Raw genomic sequence first — 27,969 nt, forward strand, 5'->3', positions numbered from 1 at the left:
TGAAAATAACCAGGTCACTGTGCCTAACATATATTTAATGACAAACCAATTTTTGTTGAAAACAAAACAAAAATCACATGAGAATGACAATGAAGGACCAGGATTCTACACTTCATGTCACATTTTGAAGTGGTAGCGTAGGGTCTTTTTTTTTTTTTTTTTTTTTCCATACAAATATGGATGTGCCAGCCTGCCAGGCCCAAAGCCAGAGACTTCAAATATGAAACTGTGGACCAGAGGCATTTAACCCACCAAGTAATTTTCAGAGAACCTTTCTTAAGAGTTTCTGTTTAAGGCTTATCTTAGAAAGTACCCTGGAGGAACAACCAGATGATTTATTTCTAAATGAGCAGTATCAAAATTGTTATGCAGGTAGAGTGAAATTCTCATTTTGCTTTGTTTAAAAGGCTGGCCATAGCAGTCACAGAATACAAAGGTCCAGTTTTCAAGAGTGTACTTAACCATACTCCTTCTACCTTTGAAGACACTATTCTACAATGCTGATGGGTAACAATTCATTGTTATCTACAAACATCCAAAAATGAGCAGTGCTTCATGAAACTAAGTAAGCTTCTAAAACAGTCCTTTAAGCATGCAAATATTCAAGTTCTAAACTTATCTTAAAGAGTCATCATTGTGGCTTACACAGAGATAGGTGCAATGACATTCAACAGTATTGGTAGTTCAAAGAGAAGTAGTTTGATGGTAACTTGAGGGTTCAAAAGGTTTTCCAAAAAATCAAGAGGAAATCTTTCCAAAGAAGCTAAGTTTTAAGGTCCAATTTTCTGAAATACCTATCTAATAATCCTAGAGGGTCAAAAGAAGTGGCTTCTGTAATACCAGACTATTACCACTTTATTTCTCCTCCCTGCCCCTAACTACTGAATTTTTTATTAAAGCCATAAGCTGCCATGGAACCTAACTTCTGTGCCCCTTCAATGTGGAACATGTGGTCATCAAAGAAGATATGGGGCCGGATCTTCACCAAGATGGGACTTTTGGGGGCTCCAGCAAGGAAAAGAGCTTCGTCTATCTCTAGACCCCAGCGTCGAAGGGTCTTCAGCACACGGGCGCCTGAACTGGCTGCACTCCTAGCTGTAACCAGGTAGGTCCTGATAGGACAAAGTAACCGTTCATTTTTGGCATAGAACTTCTTTTGCAGTCTGCCTAAATCTTCCAGAAAGCCTTTCAGGGGACCCTGTAAAAGGAACATATATCACAGCTGTGATACAGTGAGCCAAAGAAAGTGAATGCTAAAAAGCAGAGACCCATAAGATACAATACAAAGGATATAATACAGCATGACATGCAGTGTTATGAAGCTGATGGCAAAAGGCTAAAATTCGATAGGAATTTATGTGAATATGTTGTCTGATATGGAACCATCCTTGCATCCCTGGAATGTGCCTAAAATGACCATATGATTTAACATGTAAACCTATATACTTTAAATATGAAAGAATGTTCAATAAATAATTAAGCCAGGACAACAGACATAAACTATCCATGGTAAGCTGGAATAGCGGGTCACTCTAAATAAACTCTAATTAGTTACCAAAGCACTACTCTTTTAATTTGCTTTTTGTGAATGTGCATTTTAACTTTATAAAGTATATGCTTTTGTCTAGCTTAATGCTGTTTGACTTGAATCTAACTGTGTCTTTCATTTTTAACCTTTCCAAACACTTAGTTTTAGTATCTCTTGCGTAGAGCCTAGAATTGGATTTTGCTACGTGATACAACCTGAAAATCTTATTTTTTAAAACAATAGTTGTTTTTGTTCATTTACATTTATTTATATTACAAATATACTTGAGATTGTTTCTGTCTTGTGGTTTTTATTGCATTTTCCATGTTTTAAAGATTTTAAAGGATTGTTCAATAATCTGTGTCTTTCTTCTTTGTAGTTGTATATGGGTGGTTCTTCTGACATTTAAGAAGGTTTACATTATTTCCTTCTATAAATTACCTTTACAACTATAACCTTTTATAGTACCCTCAGTCCTCATTTTTAAAAAGAATCCCAGATCTATTATTCTTCATAATGAGAAATAATGAAAGCAGGGTGTTTCTTCAATGTGTCTGTAGTCCTCTATTTCTTCTCCACTATCTAATTTTGGTCATTTATTTACTTTTCCTTGGTGTTTATTTACTTTTGCATTATTACATTTTGTTTTATTTCTATTTATCAAGTTTACATTTCATCCTTTGATTGGCTATTGTAACTGAAAATTCCAGCATACTTCTTCTGTAGACCTTCTTTCCCCATATTTTTCCATTTTTTGTTAGTTATATAATTTGTACATCATACAAATTTGTTCTTTTGTACAGTTGTTTTAGTTCGAATTCTATGGTTAACTATATTATATGAATGTTTGTGCCTTTGTGCTTCTCGTCCTCCACGTGTTGGCCAAAATTTGTCCTGTAGTACTAATTTTCTCAAAAACATCTTATGGTAGTAATCCCTGAGAATATGGTATATTCTCAACTGTATATCTGTTTCCTCTGTCCTTGAATAAACTTTTGGCTGGATATAGAATACATGATTTATATATAAGATTCTCCACAAGATCTTATAAGTAGTGCTCCACTGTCTTTTGCTTTTGAATGCTGCTCTTGAGAAGTTTGAGGGCCTCTTGTTTCCCATCCCACCTCTTCCACCACTTATATGAGTAGGCAGCCCAAATAATTATTTCTTCATTTTGAAGCCCAATAATTTCACTAGGCCTCTCAGTGATGGTCATTTTGATTCTATACCTCTATCACACAATATGGGCTTTTAATATTTAATATTTTAATCATTTAATATATAAATATCTTTTGATAATTTATCAGTTTTTAATTTATATTTTTACGTTAATTTGCATCTTTATATTTAACATCAATTCCCCTCCCAACATGATTTTAAAGTTCTTCTTCAGTGATTCTACTTAGGCATATGCTGGGTCTTCTTTACCTGTTATCTATTTCTGTCATTTTTCTATATGTAATTGTGTTTTTAATCTGTACCAGATGGGTAATATCTCTATTAGAAGGGAGGAAAGATTTACAGCATTCTATAACTTTCACATTTTATCATCTCTTCCTTGATTATTGCATTTTTACTTTATGATCTTGCTTTAAGTCTTTAAAAGTCATGGCAAATGTTTAGTCATAATTATCTGTATTATGTCAACTTTTTCTTGTAAGAGCTCTTCATCTGTTATTAGATTTTGTTCTTTTTTAATCTGCCTTTTTCTCATAGTATCTTTGAATGTATTCAATGTCAGTTCTCTTTTTATTATTACTTGTACTGAAGTAGACTGGTTTTTCTTGGGACAATTGGTGGGTTTCTAGGGGAAGGTCAATGGGAATATTTGGAGACTGACTTGTTTTCATGATTCAAAGGCTCCCTTCTTTGCTGTCATGGAAACAAACTGTTTTCTGTAAACACGACTTATTGTGTAACCATTTACTTAAATTTTCTTTAAGGCTGTATATCTTAGGAAAAAACAAGTAAATATACTTTCTCATGGTAAGAGGCCAAACATATAGGTGAAAAAACTGGGACTGTTTCTTTGACAAGAGCAGCAAACTCATAGTGACTGTTGGCAGGAGCCACCATCATTGCAGTTAGTCTTTAAAACACAGAGGGGCACAGTTTCCCTTGCTGTTTTTGGATGATTTCCAAATGGAAGAAACAGAGAATGCTGAGTTTATATCACCATATTCAAATCAAGTATCCATCTCATTCTCTTTTACTATTTTGGGGTATGTTTTGTAATTTATATATTTGCACAGTAGTACAGCATATAATTTATCAATAAAAATATAAAATTACTAGGGAAACTTAGAAAAAGCAAATACTAGGGAAAGACTGTTACTCCAACCCTGATAACGAGAAAACTCCAATCTAAAAAATAACTTTTCTTGAGCCCATCAAAGAGCTGAGATTGTAGGGTAACCAACTAGCATGAAAACTAGGGAAAAACAGGCATCTTCAAGAAGATGTGGAGTGCAAGAACTGTGTACTTTTGGTAGAGAGTTGAAAAAAGTTATACCAGATTCCATACAAGCAAGTACAAGCAATTCAAGTAATTTAAAAAAGACATTGAGAAAGAACTAGGGTGCACCAACGAGAGAGCATAGAAGCCCTGGGATCCACAGGCACGAGAAGTACACACTCTCTTTTAGGCTTTTCTCCATGGACTTCATTAGATGCTGATGACAAAGACTGCAGGCAGTAGGGTGATAGAATAAAGCCATCCTTGATGGTACAGGTGTGGAGGAGGGGAGCAGCTGCCACTGGGGGCAAAGACTAAAACTCCCCCAGTTGCTTATACCCTCAGAAACAAAGAGCTTAGACTGCTAGAAGGGCTTCGAACACTGTTATCCTCCACGGCATGAGTAAAGATCCACTGTTACAGAAGAAAACATTCTAACTTTGGGAGGATAAGAGACTATCAAGGATCGGTACCATTAGATATTGGCTATCACTGGGGCATGGCAAGATCCAGGAGAATGTTCATCCCTAAGCCCTAGGAAGATAGAAGAAATAGCTGGGAAGGGGTAAGAACGAGGAGACCTCCTCTGCAGCAGACACACAGGGAAGGCCTACTGCTGAAAGTCGACTAGAAATCTGGAGAAAAACCCTCTGGCAAAATTGATACCAGACAAGCTTGGATCTTGTGGTGCCATGAAGATAACCATAGCAACCACAAAATCTAAAACAAGCTTAACACCTGATTTGATTGATTCAATCTATCACAATAATTGCTAGTCCTACAGTAAAACAGAACAAAACAAAATGAACAATCTACTTTCAGGAGAAATTAAAAGAACTAGACTTATGACCCAGATATCACAAATATAACAGAGGGAATTGAAAATAACTGTGATTAATATATTTAAATGTCTGCTTTAAAGGTGGATACCATACATGAGTAGACTAGCAATTTTGGCAATTTTGGCAAAGAGATTGAAATGATAAGAGAGTTGAATGGAACTATATAAAGAGTGCCTGGCCGGGCGCGGTGGCTCAAGCCTGTAATCCCAGCACTTTGGGAGGCCGAGACGGGCGGATCACGAGGTCAGGAGATCGAGACCATCCTGGCTAACACCGTGAAACCCCGTCTCTACTAAAAAATACAAAAAACTAGCCGGGCGAGGTGGTGGGCGCCTGTAGTCCCAGCTACTTGGGAGGCTGAGGCAGGAGAATGGCGTAAACCCGGGAGGCGGAGCTTGCAGTGAGCCGAGATCGCGCCACTGCACTCCAGCCTGGGTGACAGAGCCAGACTCCGTCTCAAAAAAAAAAAAAAAAAAAAAAAAAAAAAAAGAGTGCCTAATGGATGTATCAGTAGACTCAACACAGCTAAAGAAAGAATGAGTGAACTTGAAGACAAGTCGATAGAAATTGCCCAAACTGAAAAGACAGAAAGAGAAAAAGAAAGAGTGGGGAAAAAAATCCAGAGTATTGAAATGCTGTGGGACACACACACACACACACACACACACACACACACACTCTTACACTCCCCTCTCATATTCAAGCCAAAGGAAATATAGACAATTATGAAGGCAGTCAGAGAAAAATAGACACATTACATACTAAAGACTAAAGATACAAAATTCATAACATTTGTCGTCAGAATCTATACAAATGAGAAGACAATGGAAAAGCATCTTTAAGGTGCTGGAAGAAAAACATAGTAAGCCCAGAATATTACATTCAGTAAAAATAAAATATGGTTTTAAAAAATAAATAAGGTTAAGACTTTTTAGGCAAAGAAAAACAGATTCAGTACCAGTAGATTTGTACTACATGAAATGTTAAAGAAAACAAAATAAAACAAAAGATCTCCTGGCAGAAGGAATATGATAACAGAGAAAAACCTGATCTACACAAAGAAAGGAAGCTCTCTGAAAATGATTAAAAGGAATTCGAATATGAAATACATATTTTGCCTCATCCTTATTTAGTAGAAGGTATTTAATTACCAAAAACAGAAATAGTAGTGGAAAAGAAAAATAAGTGTTGCAGTCCCCAAGTCACTAAGCTAAACGGAAAAGTTAAGCCTGGAACAACTTAGAGACGATCTGCCTTCCATTCTATTCAAAGTCACTGCTATGCTCACTGAGATAACTACATATAGGATTGCCTTCTTTGGAGGGGCTAATCAGAAACTCAAACCTGCCTGGAGTCCTCCCTTTCCAGACCAAACCAATGTTCATATTACATATGTTGATTAATAAGTATCTCATGTCTCCCTAAAATGGATAAAACCAAACTGTGCTCTAACCATATTGGGCACATGTCATCAGATCCTCCTGAGGCTGTGTCATGCGTGCGTATCCTCAACCTTGGCAAAATAAACTTTCTAAATTTACTGAGACCTGTTTCACATTTTCAGCGTTCACAGTAGCAAAGTATAGAGAGTTTATAGCATAGATAAAATAAAAATATACGACAACTGTAGCACAAAACAGGAGAGGGAGAGTTTGGCAGTTCGTTATTGCAAGGTTCTTACCGCACATATGATGTTATAGAGTATAACATTGTTTGACAATACATGGTGATTACTTAAAGTTGCATATTGTAAACACTAGAGTAACTAATAGAAATTTTAAATCAGTCATAAGCCAATAGTGGAGATAAAATAGCATGTAAAAACACACAGTAAATTCTTAAGTAAATAGGGGAAAAAAGAAAAGGAAAAGGAAACTAAGAATGGTTGGAACACAGAGAAAGCATAGGAAGATAGTAGATTTTAATCCAACCAAAGCTATGATCATGTTAAATTTAAACATCCTAAAAATAGCAATTAAAACACAGGGATTGCCAGATTGTATAAATAGCAGTACCAACTGTAATATCTATAAGAAAAATAAGTTAAATATAAACAAAATTTAAATATAAAGGCATAGATAAAAGTATAGAAAGATCATATCATACAAACATTAACCCCCCAAAAAAGCTGGAATGATTATATGAGTATCAGATGAATATTACATAATTATGTATTATATAATATACATATCTTAATATAATCATATCTTAAATATATACATATCTTAAAATACTAATCTTAATTAATACCTTATTAATATTATGTATTATATATAAATTATATTATGTATTATATAATATACATAATATAATTAAGGTATTAAGATTAGTATTTTAATCTAATTAAGGTATTAATTAGATTAAAGGTATTAATTAAGATTAAGACAATATAATAATCCTAAATATGTGGACACCTAAAATCAAAGATGCAAAATACACTGATGTAAAACTGATAAAATTGAAAGGATAAATAGATAAGTTCTCAAATATATTTGGAGATTTCAACACTGCCTTCTCAATAGTAGGTAAAACAAATAGACAGACAATTACTGACAATATAAAAAACCCAAGCAATATTACCTGAATTAATTTACATAATCTAATTGACATTTATAGAATATTTCATGACAACAGAATATTCTTTTCAAATACACATGACATATTCATCAAGATAGACCATATTCTGGGCATAAAACATACCGCAATAAATTTAAATAATTGAGATACAAAATATATTTTCTAATTACAACACAAAAGAGTTAAGCTTTGTTTCAATGATAGAAAGATATCTGAATAAACTCCAAATATATGATAATTAAATAACCTACTTCTAAGTGACCTGTGGGTCAAAGAGGAAATCACAGAGAAATTTTAAAAATATATTTTGAATTAAATAAAAAAAAAAAAACCATCATCTGTCAAAATTTGTGGGATGCAACTACAGCAGTGTTTAGAGGAACATTTATAGCATTAAGTGCTTATATTAGAAGAGAGGTTTCAAATGAACAATCTCAGCTTCCACATTTAAAAACTTAGGAACAGCTGGCTCAGGAAAATTGATTAACCTCTGGCCAAACTGACCAAGGAAAACAACAAAAAAAAAGAAAAGACACAAATTACTAGTATCAGAAATAAAAGTGGGGACACATCACTAAGGATCCTACAAATATTAAAAACATATTAGTAAAACACTGTAAAAGTTTATGTCCATAAATTCAGTCATTTAAATGAACAAATTCCTTGAAAAACATAAGCTGATAAACAGAGAGAAGAAAAGAATGAGAAAAGGAAGAAAAAGATAAATGGAAGTTCTATAGCTACCAAAATAATTGAATCAGTAGTTAAAAGCCTTCCAACAAAGAAAAAAGTTCAGGCCCAGATGGCTTCTTTGAAAAATTCTACCAAACATTTTAAATAGTTTGTATCACATTTTATGAAGGTAGTACTACCCTGTTACTAAAGTCAGATTAAGGTGTTACAAGAGAATAAAACTGTAGAGGATGAACATGAAGACATAAATGAATAAATAATACAAAATATTAACAAATTGGATTCAGCGATATATGAAAAGGATAATACCACATGACCAACTTGAATTAATACCAACAACGCAAAGCTGCCTCAGCTTTTACAAATCCATTAATGTAATTTACACCTCAACAGACTAAAGGAGAGAAACCACATGATTTTTCTCAATAGATGCAAATCAGGCATAGTCAAAATTCAACCTTCATTTATTATAAAAACTCTCAAAAAACTAGAAAGAGAAGGTAACTCCCTCAACCTGAAAAAAAGGCATCTAGAAAAGACCTATGGATAACAGTTAAGAGTGAAAGACTGATGTCCCCCTAAGATCTGGGTACGTGGCAAGGGTGTCCACCCTCATCACTGTTCTGAACATTGTACTGGATGTACTAGCAAGGTAAAAAGTCAAGAATGATAAATAACAGATATACAGCATGGAAACACAGAAATAAAACTGTCTTTAGTCACAGTCAACATTATTGTTGACTTAGAAAATCTCAATCTACAAAATTGTTGTGAGAACTAACAAGGAAATTGAACAAGGTTGCAGAATACAAAAACCAATTGTGATTCTATGTATTAGCAATAAATAATTGGATAGTAAGGATTTTAAAAGTACCATTTATGATAGTACCAAAATATTACAAAATGCATAGGTATAAATAAAAAAATGCAATATCTGTGTGCTGAAACCTACAAAAGACTAAAAAAAAAAAATTAAATGTTCTAAATAAATGAGGAGAGGAGAAATACCATGTCCATGGAAAGAAAGACTCAATATTATTAAGATATCTATTATCCCAAGCTCTAGCTATAAATAAAACAAAAATAAAAATAAAAATTCTCACAAAATTTTTCCCCCAGAAATAGATACACTTCTTAAATCTATATGAAAGTGCAAGGGAATCAGACTGTACTCTCTCTCTCTCTCTCTCTCTCTATATATATATATATATTTTGTTGTTGTTGTTGTTGTTGTTGTTTTTTAATTTTAACAGAGTTGAAGTACTCACACCACCTGGTCCTAAGAACTATTGTAGCCAGGCGCAGTGGCTCAGGCCTGTAATCCCAGCAGTTTGGGCAGCTGAGGTGGGTGTATCACAAGGTCAGGAGTTCGAGACCAGCCTGGCCAATATGGTATTTTAGTCTCTACTAAAAATACGAAAAATTAACTGGGTGTGGTGGTAGGCGCCTGTAGTAGTCCCAGCTACTCAGGAGGCTGAGGCAGGAGAATGTCTTGAACCCGGGAGGCAAAGGTTGCAGTGAGCTGAGATCACGCCATTGCACTCCAGACTGGGCGACAGAGCGAAGACTCCGTCAAAAAACAAACAAACAAACAAAACTACTATAAAACTACAATAATCAAGACAATGTAATATTGATAAAAGGATGAATATCTATATTAAAGGAACAAGACAGAAAGTCACCATTTTCAACAAATAATGCTTGAACAATTAAGATATCCAGGAAATTAGAATAAGCAGGAAAAATGAACCACAACTTGTACTTTGCACAAATACCATATTGACTCACAAGAGACCGTAATCCTAAATTAAAAGCCTAAAACCATAAAATTTCTATATAAAAAGTCAAGAGATAATCATTATGGCCTTGGATTAGGCAAAGATTTCTTATATATGATATTAAAAGTGCAATTTCTAAGAGAAAAAACTGATAAATCTGACTTCATCAAAATTATAAGTTTCTGCTCACTGAAAAGCACTGAAAGATGTTAGAAGAATGAAAAACAAGCACAGGCTGAGAGAAAATATTTGTAAAACACATGCCTGATAAAGGATGAGTATCCAAAACATATGAGGAACTCTCAGAAGTCGATAACAAACCAAAAACCCAATAAAATGAGGAAAAGATTTGAACAGGTACTTCACCAAAGAAGATACATGATGGAAAAAAGCACCTGATAAGATGCTCAGTAACGTTGGTCATTAAAGAAATGCAAGCTAAAACTACAATGAGTTTTTTTTTTTTTATAAACACGAAAATTGCTTAAATAAAGAAAGAAAAGAAAAATACTCAATACTACCAAATGCCAGCAACAATGCAAAGCAACAAAATCATGCATTGCTTTTAGGAATGCAAAATGTTATGGTCATTTGGGAAAATAATTTGACTGTATCTCATCAAATAATGATACAGTATACTACTTATCACATGACCTAGCAATTCCACTTCTAGGTATTTAAAAATGAAATGAAATCTTATATTTACACAGAAATTTGTATTCAAATGTTTAAAAGTAGCTTCATTTATAAATGTCAAAGACTAGAAATGACCTACTCCTTCAACAGGTAAAAGAATAAAGAAAACATGGTACATCCACAGAATAGAATACTACTCAGCAATAAAAAGGAGCCAAGTACTGATACATGCAATGACATGCATTATGCTATAATAAATAAAACAAGTCAGATTGCGTCCCATATGATTCCATTTATATGACACCTGGAAAACGCAAAACTATAGAAATAGAAATCAGTTGAGTAGTGGTTGATGGGGTCTGGAGATAGGGTACTAGGATGACTACAAAGGGACATGAGGGAATTTAGTGATTTAATGAAACGGTTGAGTATGTATTTTTATGTTAGTGGTTATTTCACAATTATATATATTTGTTAAAACTCTTAAAACTATCCACTTAAAATTATAAATTTTACTCTATATAAATATACCTCAAAAATTCTGATACACACACACATACACACACACACTTAGAGACCATTATCCCAGAACGGTGAGACAAGAGATGGGGATCAAATCAGGAGATATCAGTTACTTGTCACTGTACTACATTGGAGATTGGAGGCTCATAAACTACATTCAGACTTGTTCAATTAATCCTCTCCAGCTGTCCCATTTGCTGGTGACTTTCAGACCTCTTCCATTTGACAAAATTAAGATATTGTCATGACCAAACCACCACCCTACTAGCAACATACTTGAATGTCTTCAGTAGGAGTTGTACCTCACAGATTCTTTCTCATCAATGGAACACCCAGCAAAGCCTTCTGGCCTTTATGGAAAATCACCTTTTTTTATGTAAAAAATGGCATGGTTTTTAAACTGGCAGAAGTACTGCATAATAAAGGAAAGCATGAAATTTGTTGGGTATTCCTACAATAAGTAGAGTTGGGATTCACAATTTTAATTGTTTAATGGGAGAAAAAGGCCATTTAAGGAGCAAAAATAAGTGAGAATACATAAAACTAGGAAGTTTCTGCAAAGCAAAGGAAACAGAGTGAAAAGGCAACCTATGGAATGGGAGAAAATATTTGCAAACTATACATCTGATAAGGGTTAATTTCCAAAATATACAAAGAATTCTTACAACTCAACAGCAAAATAAAAACAAATTAATCTGGTTAAAAATGAGCAAAGGACTTGAATAGACATTTCTCTAAAGAACACATACAAATGTCAATGGGTATATGAAAAGGTACTCAACACATTAATCATCAGAGAAATCCAAATAAAAACCACGATCAAATATCAAATTTTACTAGTCAAGATGGCTATTATAGAAGACAAAACAAAACAAAGATACCAAATGGTGGGGGAGTATGTAGAGAATGTGGAACCCTTATACACTGTGGGCAGAAATGTAAAATTGTGTAGCCGCTGTGGAAAACAGAATGGAAATTTTTCAGAAAAAACTAAAACCAGAACAACTGCCAAATGATTCAGTAATCCCACTGTTGAGTATATATCCAAAAGAAATGAAAGCAGGATCTCAAAGAGCTATGTAAACTGCAATGTTTACTACAACATTATTCACAATGGCCAAGATTTGGAAATAACCCAAATGTCATCAGGGGAATGGATAGAGAAAATGTGGGATAAGACACAACATAATATTAATCAGCCTTTAAAAAGAAGGAAATACTACCATTTGTAACAAAATGGATGAGACCTGGAAGACCTGCTAAGATGAATAAATTCTAGAGATCTGCTGTACAATGTAGTGCCTATAGTTAACAATATGGTATTGTACACTTAAAAACTTGTTTAGTGGATAGATCTTAAGTGTTCTTACCACAAAACAAAAAAATGTTTAAAAGACAAGGAGAAAAGTAAGTTTTTGGGAGCGGTGGATATGTTTATTACCTTATTTGTAGTGACAGTATCATGTGTGTATGTATATGTCCAAATTCATCAAAATGTATACATTAAATATGTGCAACTTTTAAAAATTAAGTGTAACTCAATAAAACTGAAGAAAATAACAAAGTACAACATGAGAAAAGAACTGAAAAATGTAAAATTTAAAAGAAATTTAGATTATTTACTTCAGATGAGAAAATACTACTTTAACATTTGTCTGGAAGCAATGCTTTCTTTGAAAGCATTGCTTAAGTGTTCTTTTTATGGAGGATTTTCACATTTCAATAATGGTGAACGGCTCTGAATTTCAGCAGAGTAGACTGATATAAAATATAACAAAGAATTTTCTTCTCAATAGTAAGCTTTGTTAATACTGAACTTTATAACACTAGGTTAAGGTTTCCAAAGGAGCTATTTAGAAAGAGAGTATGAAGTTGAACACACACACTCATAGTTTAAATATTGCTTGCTTTAATGAGAGGTGACAAAGTAGAAAAACTTTTCAACTTTCAGTTAGTCTATTCATACTTTTATAAATTTATATAAAAATAACAATATTTAAGTTTAACTTAAGTTCAGGAAGAACTGAGAAAAAGAACAATTAAATTTCTTGGGAAAATTGATAGAATAAAATAAAAGACCTATAAGTTTAGATTCAGATTAAATGACATTTTGATCTCAGATTTCCTTTTGTTCAAAAGTTATAGGTTCTGTTCATTTTCGACCTTGATTTTAACGCTTCGGTTCATGGATGGATTGAAAGGTACTCAACAGCACTAATCCAAAAAAATCTAAATATTTAGTTTCAGTTTGATTACATATTCATAATTTGCACTTGTTTGAGGATCATTATTTGATTCAGTTCAAGTTCTTAGTTGTGCATATTTTCTCAATTAAGCAATGCCTTTCTTGAGTTTGAAGTCAAGGACAGAGATTCAACAAATGCTTACTCTAATCTATTGGAAATGACCCTACTATTTTGAGAATTTATTATGTAGTAGTGGCTTATTGATAAGTAGTATTTCCTGTTACTCGCATACTTCTTATTATGGGAAGATCATACAAGCATTTCCAAAAGTATAGATAAAATAAGGTTAAAATTAAAAATAAAGTTATCAGCAGTGAATGCATCAAAGTGAGCAATTCATGGAAGAAAGAAAGAAAGCTCCAAAGATAAGACAGTAAGAAGGAGTGGCCTGCCTAAAATAACTTAAACATTCATCAGAATGGACCAATATTGATATTTATATAGAATAGAAAATAAATAAGTACATAAATAAGTACATAAAAATTAATTAGCACTCATTGAACCTACCTGAGCAAGAGGCTTACTTTCACATAATGTATCATACTGGAAGAATTTGTCCAGCCCATGCTCCTTGGTAAAATGTTCAGACTCATCAGAGAAGAGGACAGCATCCCCATCAAAGGCTACACGGAGCTGGGTGTCACAGTAAGCCATGTCTTTGGCTCCATCAAACATTGTGGCAGAGGCAATACCTGATAGATTATGGAGACTGATTAATACTCTTCTTAGGTCCATGCGTTATAGTTTCTACCATTAAAAAAACAAATTCTTCCAGACCTTATGTTTTCTCTCTAGCTATTACCTGATGGCTCAACTCCTCTTCACAACCACAGATCTCAGAACAGTTGTCTATGCACTGCCTCTGTTTCTATAGGAATGGGAACATGTAAAATGGATTGTAGGACAATTACTGAGGATGTCCATTTCCAGGAAAGTCAAAGCTCTAAAGGACAGACTTAAGTGTTGCCCCATGTGGAAAAACTTCAGAAGAATATCCAACAAGACCGTAAGCCTCATAATCATATGCAAAACTTAATGTAAGTAACCATTAGTGTAAACCTCTTTATTAACTAGAGGAATAAAATCAGACTAATACCTTCTTGTATTGCCTCTTGCACTTTTTCAGAATCTGCAGCAATATACAAGTTGGTAAGATATGCCTTCAAATAGCCAATTGGGTTTTTTCCACCGGTCAGACAGAAGCGGTCAATCAGTAAGCCTATTATCAGACAAGAAAGACTTTGTTATGACAGAGATTAAAGACAAAATGCTGTAAATCCAAGTAAAAGTTACCTTACAGATAACTGAACTTATTTGTAAATTCAACTGGCTTTATTTGTGAACCTAAAGGAAAGTTACCTTAGAAATAAACTTTTATCCCAGCACTTTGGGAGGCCGAGACGGGTGGATCACGAGGTCAGGAGATCGAGACCATCCTGGCTAACACGGTGAAACCCCGTCTCTACTAAAAAATACAAAAAACTAGCCGGGCGAGGTGGCAGGCGCCTGTAGTCCCAGCTACTTGGGAGGCTGAGGCAGGAGAATGGCGTAAACCTGGGAGGCGGAGCTTGCAGTGAACCGAGATCTGGCCACTGCACTCCAGCCTGGGCGATAGAGTGAGACTCCGTCTCAAAAAAAAAAAAAAGAAATAAACTTTTAAAATCGTCTTATAGCACCAATATTTAAAATTCCTAAACTATTTTATGTAATAGTGGTTGTGTTTGGTACATTATAGTTTATATGCATAGTATATTCACATAGATCATGCCATTTTATTCTCACAAACATACTGAAGGTATTATTATCTTCATTACAGGAAAGGAAAGTTAGACATAAAGACTTAATCTAACACACTGATTTAGATGCATAGAGCAGACTTGAGCCCAAGTGTTTGACTCTTGTCTAGGCTTGAACAGGGTACTTTTTCTTGAACTACAGCCTGCTCACTTACTGTAAAGGTCTATTGAGATGTGGCTCTTGAGATTGTGCTACAGGACTCTAGCCTGGCAACAGAGTGAGACTCTGTCTCAAAAAAAAAAAAAAAAAAAAAAAAGCTCTATCTCAAAACCATACAATTACATGGAAAATAAACAACCAACCTGCTCCTGAATGACTTTTGGGTAAACAATGAAATGAAGGCAGAAATCAAGAAATTATTTGAAGCTGATGATAATAAAGATACAACATACCAGAATCTCTGGGACATATCTAAAGCACTGTTAAGAGGGGAGTTTATAGCATGAAACACCTTTATCAAAAGATAGAAAGATCACAAATTAACAACATAACATCACACCTAGAGGAACTAGAAAAAAAAAGAAAGAAAAAAACTAACCCTAGAGCTAACTGAAGAAAAGAACCATAATCAAAGCTGAACTGAATGAAATTGAGATGTGAAAAAATATACGAAAGATCAACAAAACCAAAAGTTTGTTATTTGAAAGAATCAATAAGATTGATAGACTGCTAGCTAGACTAACAAAGAAAAAAAGAGAGAAAAATCCAAATATACACAATCAGAAATGACACAAGTGACATTACTACCAACCTCACAGAAATAGTAAAAACAAAAACCCCTCAGATTGTTACAAACACCTCTATGCATAGAAACTGGAAAACCTAGAAGAAATAGATAAATTCCTGGAAAAATACAACCTCCAAAGATTGAACCAGGAAGAAACTGAAACCCTAACTGACCAATAACAAGTTTCTAAATTGAATCAGTAATAAACAGCCTGTCAACCATAAACAGCCCTGGACCAGATGGATACTCAGCCAAATTTTACCAGACATTTAGGAACTGGTATGAATCCTACTGAAACTATTGTAAAAAATTATGGAGGAGAGACTCCTCCCTAATTTATTTTATGAGGTCAACATAACTCTGATACCAAAACCTAGCAGAGACACAGAAAAAAGAAAACTTCAGGCCAATATCCCTGAAGAACACAGATGCAAAATCCTCAACAAAATACTACCAAACCAAATCCAGCAGCACATCAAAAAGCTAATCTACCATAATCAAGTAGGCTTTATTCCTAGGATGCATAGTTGGTTCAACATACACCAGTCAATAAATGTGATTCATCCAATAAATAGAACTAAAAGTAAAAACTATATGATAATCTCAATAGATGCAAAAATGGCTGTCAATAAAATTTAACATCCTTTCATGTTACCCCCCTCCCCCATAAAAGCCTCAACCTTGAAGGAACATACTTCAAAATAATAAAAGCCATCTATGACAAACCCAGAGCCAATATCATACTGAATGGGCAAAAGCTAGAAGAACTGGAATAAGACAAGGATGCCCACTCTCACCATTTGTATTCAACATAGTCCTGAAGTCCTAGCCAGAGCAGTCAGGCAAGAGAATGAAAAAAGACATTCAAATAGAAAGAGAGGAACTCAGATTATCTCTCTTGGAAGATGATATGATTTTTCACCTAGAAAATGCCATAGTTTCTGCCCCAAAGTTCCTACCTCTGATAATAACTTCAGCAGTTTCAGAATACAAAATTAATGTGCAAAATCAGTAGCATTTCTATATACCAACAGTGTTCAAGCTAAAAGCCAAATAAAGAATGCAATCCCATTTGCAATCACCATACACAAAATTAAAATACCTAGGAATACAGCTATCCATGGAGGTGAAAAATATCTAAAAGGATTACAAAACACTGCTGAAAAAAAATGAAAGACAACACAAACAAATGGAAAAACATCCCATGATCATGAATAGGAAGAATCAATATTGTTAAAATGGCCATACTGCTCAAAGCAATTTACAGATTCAATGCTATTCCTATCAAACTACCAATGACATTTTTCACAGAATTAGAAAACACTATTTGGAAATTCACATGAAATCAAAAAAGGGCTTGAATAGCCACAGCAAACCTTAGCAAAAAGAACAAAGCTGGAGGCATTACATAACCAAGCTTCACACTATACTACAAAGATACACTAACTAAAACAGCATGGTACCAGTACAAAAACAGACACATAGACCAATGGAATGGGTTAGAAAACCCAGAAGTAAAGCCACACACCTACAACCATCTGATCTTCAACAAAGTCAAGAAAAACATGCAATGGGGAAAGGACTCTGTATTCAATAAATGGTGCTGGGATAACTGGCTAGCTATATGCCAAAGATTGAAATGGGACCCCTTCTTTTCACCAGATACAAAAATTAACTCAAGATGGATTAAAGACAATGGGCGTCTGAAGTCGAGGCCTGCCCAGGGTCCCTGTGGCCAGCTCTGCCCAGCTCCCGTCAAGGATTTGTCCTTTCTGCCCGTTCCATTCCTAGACCTTGGATGGGTGCTGGTTCATCTCAGCTCCTTAAGTAGGGCTTAAGGGAACCGGACATTTCTAGGCTTCAGCTGTTTGATATTTCTGTTAAACAGACACAGAGACTGTCTGCTTTCATTCTCTCTCCCCTAGCTTCCCCATAAGCATTTCGCACATTTTTATTTGTTTGGAGTAGATAGGACCCAGTCCTCCTCCTCCCCCTTAGGCAGCTGACACATGGTTTGCAAAGTTCTGTCCCCTGCTTGGCATATACCTACTCAGTCAGAGGCCTGCAGGTAGGACAGAGGGCGTGCAGAATGGATCTTGCTTGGTCAGTGCCTTAGTGTGTGACCTCCAGTTAACTCCGTGAGCAAAGTGGGCCAGACATTCTCACCAGAACACTCTACATATCTCCTTGGGGCATGTCCCAAGCCCTCGAGGAAAACCTAGGAAATACCAATCTGGACAGGCTCTGGCAAAGATTTCATGATGAAGACACCAAAAGCAATTGCAACAACAAGAAAAAAATTGACACATGGGAGCTAATTAAAGAGCTTCTGCATAGCAAAAGAAACAATCACCAGAGTAAACAGACAGCCTATAAAATGGAAGAAAATATTTTCAAATTATGCATTTAACAAAGGTCTAAAATCCAGAATTTGTGAGGTATTTAAACAGATTAACAAGCAGAAACAACCTCATTAAAAAATGGGCAAAGGACATGAATAGACACTTCTCAGAAGACATACATGCAGCCAACAAGCATATGAAAAAAATGCACAACCTCACTAATCATTAGAGAAAATCAAATCAAAACTACAATGAGATTATCATCTCATATCAATCAGAATGGCTACTGTTAAAAATCAAAAACTGACCTGCTGATGAGGTTGTGGTTAAAAAGGAACACTTACGTGCTGCTTTTGGTGGTGTAAAATAGTTCAGCTAGTATGGAAAGCAGGTTGCAGATTTCTCAATGAATTTTAAACAGAATTACCATTTGGCCCAGCAATCCCATTGCTGGGTATATGCCCAAAGGAATATGAATTGTTCTACCATAAGAATATATATATGGCAGGGCATGGTGGCTCACGCCTGTACTCCCAGCAGTTTGGGAGGCTGAGGTGGGCAGATCATCTGGGGTCAGGAGTTTGAGACTGGTCTGATCAACATGGAGAAACCCCACCTTTACTAAAAAAATACAAAATTAGCCGGGCATGGTGGCACATGCCTGTAATCCCAGCTACTCGGGAGGCTGAGACAGGAGAATCACTTGAACCCGGGAGGCAGAGGTTGCGGTGAGCCGAGATAGTGCCATTGCACTCCAGCCTGGGCAACAAGAGCAAAATTCTGTCTCAAAACCAAACAAACAAACAAACAACAACAACAAAAAACCAGAATATATGCACACAAATGTTAATTGCAGGACCATTGACAATAGCAAAGACATGTAATCAACCTAAATGCCCATTGATGATGGACTGGATAAACAAAATGTAGTGCATATATACCGTGGAACACAACCATAATAGAGAATGAGATCATCTTTTTTGCAGCAACATGGATGGAGCTGGAGGCTGTTATCCTAGGTGAATTAATGCAGCAACAGAAAACCAAATACCACATGTTCTCACTTATAAGTGGGAGCTAAACATTGAGTACACATGGACACAAAGAAGGGAGCAATAGACATCAGGGCCTACTTGAGGGTGGAAGGTGGGAGGCAGATGACGATTGAAAAATTACCTATTGGGTAATATGCTTATTACCTAGGTAATGAAGTAATCTCTACACTAAACCCTCATGACATGCAATTTAGTCATATAACAGTGAATTATCATCATTAAACATTAATATAACATCAAATGCTTTTGTAAATCAGTAACTGTTACAAAATAACACTGGCTGTCTGAAAGTGGTTTGTAAAATAGGCACCTTCATATACTATGGGTAAAAGTATACATTGGTACAAGCTGTCTAGAAAGTGATTTGATGATACGCAATATGTATTAAGAGCTTTTAACAGCTTTGTACCTTTTGACCTAAGATTCCTTAGTTTTTTAAAAAGGAATATTCTGAAATTCTGATAAAGATTTCTATAAAAAGGTCTGTTTAGGGTTATTTATAAAAGCAAAACGTTCAACAATGTGACAGTAGTTATATAAAGTATAGGATTATCCAAATGATAGAATATGTACCAATTCAAAGGATTTTTTTTAGATATATGATAAACTGGTAGGTACACATGATATAAAGCAGAATACTGTCTAGTTAGTTGTTTATCATTTGTATGGACCAGGAGAGTCGGTCAGGTCCATTAACTGTCTTGGTGGAAGTATCTGCTTTGGTATTAGAAAATGCTCTCATTTTTTCACTTATGTCAATGTTGGGCATATGTGGCACAAAAGTGTGCTCTACAAATCCCTAAATCATGTGAATTTCATCACCCAGAAATTATTTGGTGACACCGAGACTCTAGAAATGATTAAAGCGTCGTCCCTCTTCTTAAGGAGATCACAGTTCACTGAGGAGCCTGGCATGTAAAACATTTGTTATAATAAAGACCCCGGCAGACAGAGATACGAATTGCTTTCAGTACCCAGAGAAGGAAGTAACTAACTCTTCTGGGTCAAAAGATTTTTATTCCATGAACAAGGCTGCATGAGAAGGTTGTACACAGTTCATCAGCAGAATTAACAGGTAAATAACTGATTTCTTATGCTTCCAGCCTTGATAGGTCAGCGTGGTGAGGGATGGATAGACCTTAATCACCTACTAAATCAATGTTAAATACTAGCTGTTGTTTACTAGGTGATTGTTATATGGCACTCATTTATGTTAAATTTTTATGTTCTCTCTTTTTACTTCATAACACTAAGAAGACTACACTTTTAAAAGGCAAAAATATTTTTAAATGTACTTCAATGATTCCAGCCTTATAGTTAGAATAATATAAAGTAAAACTCATAACTTATATCTCGATTATTTGTAAATATGCCCAATTTAAACGTTATTTTAACTTCACACACCCATTTAGAAAATAGGCCAATTGTGCCTGAAATAATTCAGGTAGTTCCATAATAGGAAAAGTTGGAACTTTCTCTTAAAGTCCCCAACACACTGATAGAAACACTGAAGAGACTAGAATCAATCAAATTTTCCATGTAAATTATTTTATGTGTGGGGAGAGAAAGCAGCCGGGGACAATCAGATTTTAAGAGTGGAAAGGAGAGGTGAAAACCTTTAAACCTTTAACACGAATCTGTGGTGAGCAAGAAGTTTGATCACACAGTAAAAACCTTTCGGTTGACGGCTCCTTGAAGTCAAGTTCAGAAGTGAAAAACATAAAACAGAGAAATATATTGCAGGACCTAGGATTAAGACTTTGAAATTCACACTTGACAAGTTAAGTCCAGAGCTTTGAGCCCAACTCTGTGCTGAAGTTAAAAATGAACATGGCCTCTCTTGTTCTGACATAGGCAAATAAACATTCCTGGCGCAGAAGGGGGTGTCAGTATCAAAGACGCTGCGTTTGGTTAAGCCACAGTTAGCAAAATAACATGGCTTCTCTCTTTCAGAGCAGAGAGCTGTTCTTCCACATGGTATTTATTTTACTTACCATAGTGATTGACGCTGTTTATAAGCCGCACTCCCACTTGGGCATGGTTATTAGTCATCAGTACAATATCAAATAAGTCCTGTTCATCAGGATATAGATCACGGAGTCTAGCATTGACATACTGTAGTGCCTGCAGATTACAAACATGAATGTGTGTAAAGAGGGGCAGGCAAGGTGGTTTTGGGGAGGCCACAGAGGAAGCATCTCATCAGAGTCAAATTCAAGCTCTGAAGAATCTTCTCTGAGAGATTCTGGCTCCTTTAAGGAAGATTTATCCCATGCATTTCTGTATTATCAACCTCTCATTCATAGGAACTCAGTTAATGTTCAGAATACATCAGTAATGTTTGTTGAGAATTGTTTCAACTTTAGGTTCACTAGAATTATCTCTGGGGGACAGGTAGAGAGTAGGGTCAGGCTAATCCTTTTATGCTTTGTCTATGTTTGATTGATTTTTAAAATCTGCTTTTATTGATCATCTAATGATTGTTTTTTAATTTTGAAAAATATGGACTGCTTCATGAATCTGCATGTCATCCTTGCCCAGAGGTCATGCAAATTGTCTCTGTTTTGTTCGAATTTTAGTATATATGCTGTCAAAGATAGTACTTTGTGTATTAACATGTATCTTTAGGTTTGTGGCTCCTGCCCATGCTTTTACTATGACTCATAAGTACATTCTACCAACAACTTGTAGAGGTGTCATTTGTTTTTGTATGGTTATAATGTTATTGTGTAATATTTATATAAGCAGATCAAAGTTGTAAGTGCTATACATTTCAGTGTAAGTTCAGAGAACCTTACCTTTTCTATTAAAATCACACCCCTAAGTGCCAACAGCATCTTTATTTTCTTAATATGCTATGTTTGGGGCCAGAAGAGCTAACGTGAATTTCATTTCACTGTAATATGGCGTTTTATTTCTCCTACTCAGGATTATAAATTCATTATGGCTTCTTAGCACTCCTTCGAGGGAGAGAGGCTTCTGTTACAGGTCTCATGATTAGGACTTCACTTAGGGAAGGCTAACATACCAAATCTAGGGCTGTGGGCTGGAGTTCCTCCACAGTCTGGAAGCCTGTGCGAAATCATAAACTGACCTGGGTCAGCTAGAAGGAGACAAGAATGACAATCGTGGGCTAGGAATGATCTGGGAAATTGAATGCCCTCCCAAGGGTTGGCCTGGGTCCTTCCCTCGCCATCGAGGGCCCTGGCGGACCAAAGACAGCTTGCAGAGTACCTTGACAAAGCGGAACGCCGGACCCGGGGTCAGGATGACATTCTCATTGGTGAGCTGATACTCCATGTACTTTTCCAGACCCTCTTCCTCGTAGATTTTCCTGCCGTCCACCATGTTGAAGAGAGCGCAGGATGAGAGAGCAATGGTGATGGCGTTCTTGGGTTTGGGCTGCAGAGAGGGACGCCAACGGGAGGACAGTCACATAGCCAGGAAGGGGACAGGGTTGGGGCTCCTCCACGGGAGGGTGAGAATAGGACCGCGGGTCCCTGCTTGGAGAAGTGGGATGCTGGAAACAGCTGAGGCTGGGACTCCCTGAAGTTTGGGGAGGAGAAGCGGGAGACTGGGGAGGACCTCCCTGCGCAGTGGAGAGGAGGGCGGCTGGAAGAGGCTCTGCTGCCCGCTGCAAGGAGGGGCGCCCCGGGTGCCAGGGGTGGCAGGCTCGCTCACCGGCCTGGGACGCGAGGAGCTCGGGTTCTTCTCATAGAACGACCTCATGGATGCCCAGTAGGCAGCCTCGTAGTCGTCCTCATCCTCCCGCTGCTGCTGCTGCTGCTCAGGCAGACAGTCGCGGTCCAGTTGGTTGGAGGCGGGGTAGATCCCCCTGCGTTGGCTGGAGGACTTCCATTCGGTGGGGGATGTGCGCGAATATTCCCGCGACTGCGAGTCCCGGCTCTGGCGGATTTCCCGCACGATGCCTTGGGCCCAGGCCTCCGGATTGTCTTGCATTTTGGTGTTGCGCCGGGAGCCAGGATCGGGCTCTGGGGGCGTGGGAGGCCGTGAGTCCTGCGACCGGGGTGGCTGGGGCGACGCGGGCGGCTGGAGCGAGGGCTGCTTGGACAGTGCCGGCGGTGAGGAGTCATGAAGGCTTGGGGAGGTGGATGGAGTCCGGGAGCTCGTGGAGCTGCTGGGGAGCTGCAGCAAGACAATGGGCGTCTGAAGTCGAGGCCTGCCCAGGGTCCCTGTGGCCAGCTCTGCCCAGCTCCCGTCAAGGATTTGTCCTTTCTGCCCGTTCCATTCCTAGACCTTGGATGGGTGCTGGTTCATCTCAGCTCCTTAAGTAGGGCTTAAGGGAACCGGACATTTCTAGGCTTCAGCTGTTTGATATTTCTGTTAAACAGACACAGAGACTGTCTGCTTTCATTCTCTCTCCCCTAGCTTCCCCATAAGCATTTCGCACATTTTTATTTGTTTGGAGTAGATAGGACCCAGTCCTCCTCCTCCCCCTTAGGCAGCTGACACATGGTTTGCAAAGTTCTGTCCCCTGCTTGGCATATACCTACTCAGTCAGAGGCCTGCAGGTAGGACAGAGGGAGTGCAGAATGGATCTTGCTTGGCCAGTGCCTTAGTGTGTGACCTCCAGTTAACTCCATGAGCAAAGTGGGCCAGACATTCTCACCAGAACACTCTACATATCTCCTTGGGGCATGTGTCTCCCCGCTCCCCATGTGAATGTTAGAGTGATGGCTGGGAAAGTCGCTTGTCGGGAGACTGGAGCATCTCCACAGGGCCTTCAGAGCTCCTTGTGCCAGGGGACCACAGTTATATTGAATCATTTTCCTAAACAGGAAAGGACTATTCTAGAGAAAAATCTCCTTTACTAAGGTGAGCAAGAAGTTATTAGGCATCCATGTATGATTTCAGATTGTTTCACACATGACTCAAAAAAGGATGTTTTTCTTTAGATGATTGAGTCAAATGCGATAGAGATGATGAATTGGGTAGGAATGCATGCTCTCCCAGTGGCTGGGTCTGGATCATTCGCTCTGCTTCCAAAATCTTAATCTCAAAACTAACTTTTTTTTGTTTAATTGCTTATGTGGTCAGGCCTAATTAAAGACTCAAAGCCCCACACAATCTGACACTCTTTTTCTCTTGTGGTGACCATTTCCTTCTCTCTTCTGAGAATCACAGTTAATAACTATTTGTCGAATTAAGGAAGGAAGGAGGAAGTGTGCAGCCTCTAGATCTAGAGCCCCTGGGTTTTCATGCTAGCTCTACAACTTATTAATGTGAAACCTTAAACAAGTTCCCTCTATGCTTCAGTTTTCTCAGCGGTAAAATGGGATTTATGGGCGGAAGGGAGTTCTCCTGAGGGCTAAATTAGCTAACACATGTAAAGCACATAAACAGGGCCTTGCACATAGAAAGCGTCAATAAATGTTAACCATTGTTATTATTCTATCATCTACTCCTCCCTTTCATCTTTACCTCTACCTTAGCACTGGTGTTCCTGCTTCTAGGCTCATCTATGGATGGAGCCTTGGTGGATGGGCTGCGGGATGTTCTAGACCATTGACTGCGCACAAGGTACCCTCGAGAGTCTGTCTTGCGCAGTGATGATTCTTGTGATCCCTGTGATGGAAAGAAGAAACCCAAGGGTGTAAAACCCTGTCACCCACTCCTTCTATACAGGTGCCTGCAGAATAGTCATGTCAGGCTGAATATAGCAGCACCCAGTGAGAAGATCCCTGGCCTCATTGACTCTTAACCTGAACTCTTGTGTACTGTTCTAACTCTGGTCAAGTCCTCACTTCTGTTTGGAGCATCTATGTGGGGGTCCATTTGAAAGAGCATCCAAAACCAAGATGCAAACATATTTTTTCACTGTGACTCCTCGTATATGGAACTTAGTATGGTTCACCATTGTTCCTCCCTTTTCCTCACTTCTTCCCTCGAGGATAAGCCTGTTAACTGATGCTGAAATGATATATCCACCGTTTTTTACCAGACTCAAAAGGTGAGGGCAGCTGGTGCCCCACTGAGGTTGCAGGGGGACTCTAAAGCAGCTGCTTAAAAGGAATGGAGCCCTCAAGCTTTCCTTTTAGGAGAAACAAGAATGAAGGAGACCAGGAAGCAGCAAAGTAAAAGAGTTTCTATTTGCCATATTCTTCCCCTCACCCAGATTGTCTGTGGTTCCCCTCCAGAATCAGTAGTGCGATCTCTGCTCACCCTCATCATGGTGATCTGCTGGCCCTGCTCCCACAACAGGCACATGTGAATATAAATACGTATTGTGCGGCAGGGGCCAAGGGCTGTTCCCTCAGCTGCACAAAGGCAGCGTCTACACGACGAGTGACCCCGGAAGGGGCAACATCTCAGCGAGTGATTCGGATTGACTGCACGCCTCATCTGAAAGATTGTGCAGAAAGTGGTCAATGCGATGGCCAGACCCCCTCCCCTCCCTGATTTGAACAAAGATCAGTCTCCTCCCTGTGTAGGCTGAGCAGAGGAGCCTGCTGTGGTTCCACACATTCTAAGTGAACACTCGGGTATGGATGGAGGGGAAGGCAGGGCCCAACCTCTCCTAGTTCCTTAACTTCCTCATGAGGACATTAGGGATTGCTTAATACAATTCTCAACAGCTTGGTCATCTCTCCCAGAACTCCCTGCCCCCTAACATTTTCCTTTATGCTCTCTGCTCCTTAATTTCCTCACCTCTGCTACAGAGATCGGCTCACCTGATTGCTCAGACGAACTCCTTGTTTGTCAGATTCCTTTCTTTTTTCTGCTTCTAGACTCTCTTTTGAGGACCTCATTCCGGGCTCATTCTTGACATGGAAACAAAGAATGTTTATTAATTTTTAATCTCAGGGCGTTAGGAACCTTGACTTTAAGAATACAAGGATAAAGAAAACATGGAATTTATTTATTTGCTTATATAAAAAGATATAAACTCTAGACCTTAGTTTCCCCCGTTCTAACAAGAATGAGTAAAAGATAACACATATTTTATTAAAAAGAATTATATAAACAAAATTTAATATAGAAATTTGTTGGTTCATAGATTTGAGATATAAAGCATTTATTGTTTAAAGACTGATAACATGGGAAATATTAGAGAATTGTGAAGTTGTTTATGTAGAATAAGTTTTTTTGTCTCTGTTACTCTGAAGATTGCTACTTATGAAACTTATTTTTCCTTACCATTTAGAATTCAATTTTTTCTCATTTTCATCATCACTATAGCTCAAATTTTCTGTGGATCTAGCCTCACCAATATTAGTTTGATTTCTAAATATAAGGACCTTAATCTCATACAAATGTATTGAAAGTCATGTCTTCTGTTCCTATCATGTAATTACTCATAGATGTAGAGTGGAAAGGGATTTCTTACCAACAAATTAACAACAGATAGGGAAAACCAAGTAACAGAGCACAAGAAGATAACTCACTTTGTGGAACTCTACTCAAATATTTATGTTTTCATTTTCATTTGGAGGAGATACTTATTGGAGTATTATTTAAACTGTTTTATGATAAGTAAGTGGCCGCAATGTGATCAAGATTAGTGTTATTTATCTGTTTAAGGAGCACAACTTCTAGGTTAGACCAAGATCCGCTAGAGCACTCTATAGTCATCCATTTAAGCTCTATGTTTTGCAGCAGGAAAAATCTCATCAATGTCAGTTGCACGAGAATGTTAGTTGCATGAGAGAATGGCATAGCTGTACGGCTCCTGAACTAATTTATAATCTTTTCATCAACCCTCACCCTCCTTATACACATACATAGCAGTCACCATAATATCCTCTTACTTCTAATTCCAAATGATATTTTAAATCCAGTTCCTTTTTTATATCTCAATTATCATTGCGTTGTTCCAGGCCTCTGACCATCCTGGGACTACGTTTTTAGAATATAGCCTTTCGAGCAGGTTTCATGGCCTTAAATCCTCTCCACTTCTAGATCTGTCCACTGTATTTATTTAGAGTAATATTTATGAGATGTAAATCTAGTAATGCTTCATTCCTGGATAAACACTTTCTTCATTTGGTTCGACAAGGAGCCTCATGATGTATTCCTGTGTACCTGCTACTTGCATGCCCTTCACTCTACACTTTATCACTGTGTTCTACTAATACCAAGTGACTTGTATTTGCCTGCATACACCACCCTTATTTCCTTATGGTCTCCTCTTCTCTCTTATGTTCTTCAAAACCCAGCTCCGTGTGACCTGGGGGAAGTTCCCAGAGTGAAATATTGCCCTGTGTTGCTTGTGTCTTTTGTATATACTTTTACAGAGCAATGAGCTGTCCTTTGTCTGTTCTGTCTCCTACTAGGCCATGCCTTCTTCAAAGACAGCCACTGTTTTTACCTTTTACTACTAACATATAAGTATATGCTAAATGAATATTGACTTATTGGAATGATTTGTATACTACATGTTTTAATCTTTTTCTTTTCTGTCTTCGTTTTTTAAAAATTTCTCCTTCTTCCCATTTCTCTGCTCTTTCCATTGCCTTTATTCTCTTCCTTCTCTTTTCCTCTACATGAAGCCATTATCTGAAATTATTTGGTTGTTGCAGAGCCTTTGCAGAGGCAAATGATGGACTGATGTCCACATTTCTTCAGCCCCATGGCAAGATTCTAAGACACTCGATTCACTCACCTTTTTCTGTTTGAGAGATGTTTGACTCATTTTTTAACTGTTGAAATTCTTTTGTTGTTATCCAGATTTTTGTCTCCCCAGCTCCATTTCCTGTCACTTCCCTTGCTCAGTCTAGCTTTGCATTTAGAATGTCAAATTTATGACATCA

The 27,969-nt window shown here is 37.3% G+C and overlaps 1 protein-coding gene and 1 non-coding gene across 5 annotated transcripts; both read right to left on the bottom strand.

Moving 5' to 3' along the window:
* Window positions 1-14: 14 nt before the first annotated feature.
* On the bottom strand, window positions 15-27,956 carry LOC105479894 (5'-nucleotidase, cytosolic IB). Of its 4 annotated transcripts, none has more exons than XM_011738217.2 (10): window positions 27,822-27,956; window positions 25,891-25,980; window positions 25,382-25,561; window positions 24,647-24,784; window positions 22,880-23,344; window positions 22,433-22,600; window positions 21,193-21,322; window positions 14,374-14,496; window positions 13,785-13,969; window positions 15-1,198 (listed from the first exon to the last, which is right to left on the bottom strand). In XM_011738217.2, exons 1-10 carry the CDS (start codon window positions 27,849-27,851, stop codon window positions 875-877), a joined length of 1,833 nt encoding a protein of 610 aa, XP_011736519.1. In that variant the 5' UTR covers window positions 27,852-27,956; the 3' UTR covers window positions 15-874. The 4 variants fall into 4 exon arrangements, with proteins under 4 accessions (XP_011736519.1, XP_011736518.1, XP_011736521.1 ...); XM_011738216.2 differs by having other exon boundaries at window positions 24,641-24,784; XM_011738219.2 differs by lacking the exon at window positions 25,382-25,561.
* LOC112426364 (U6 spliceosomal RNA) lies at window positions 21,695-21,801 on the bottom strand. The gene has a single exon (XR_003017651.1). It is a non-coding gene; the product is annotated as a U6 spliceosomal RNA (small nuclear RNA).
* Window positions 27,957-27,969: the final 13 nt, after the last annotated feature.

The sequence above is a fragment of the Macaca nemestrina genome, chromosome 13, assembly GCF_043159975.1.
Source record: "Macaca nemestrina isolate mMacNem1 chromosome 13, mMacNem.hap1, whole genome shotgun sequence".
NCBI lineage: Eukaryota > Metazoa > Chordata > Mammalia > Primates > Cercopithecidae > Macaca > Macaca nemestrina.

What these genes read in the sequence shown, in the direction of transcription:
- LOC105479894 (XM_011738216.2), bottom strand. Translation starts at nt 27,851, where the DNA reads ATGAGTCAAACATCTCTCAAACAGAAAAAG. An exon ending in CGGCGTTCCGCTTTGTCAAG is followed by an intron (nt 21,323 to 22,432) that starts GTACTCTGCAAG and finishes TGTAATCTGCAG; the next exon opens with GCACTACAGTATGTCAATGC. An exon ending in AAACAGCGTCAATCACTATG is followed by an intron (nt 14,497 to 21,192) that starts GTAAGTAAAATA and finishes GTCTGATAATAG; the next exon opens with GCTTACTGATTGACCGCTTC.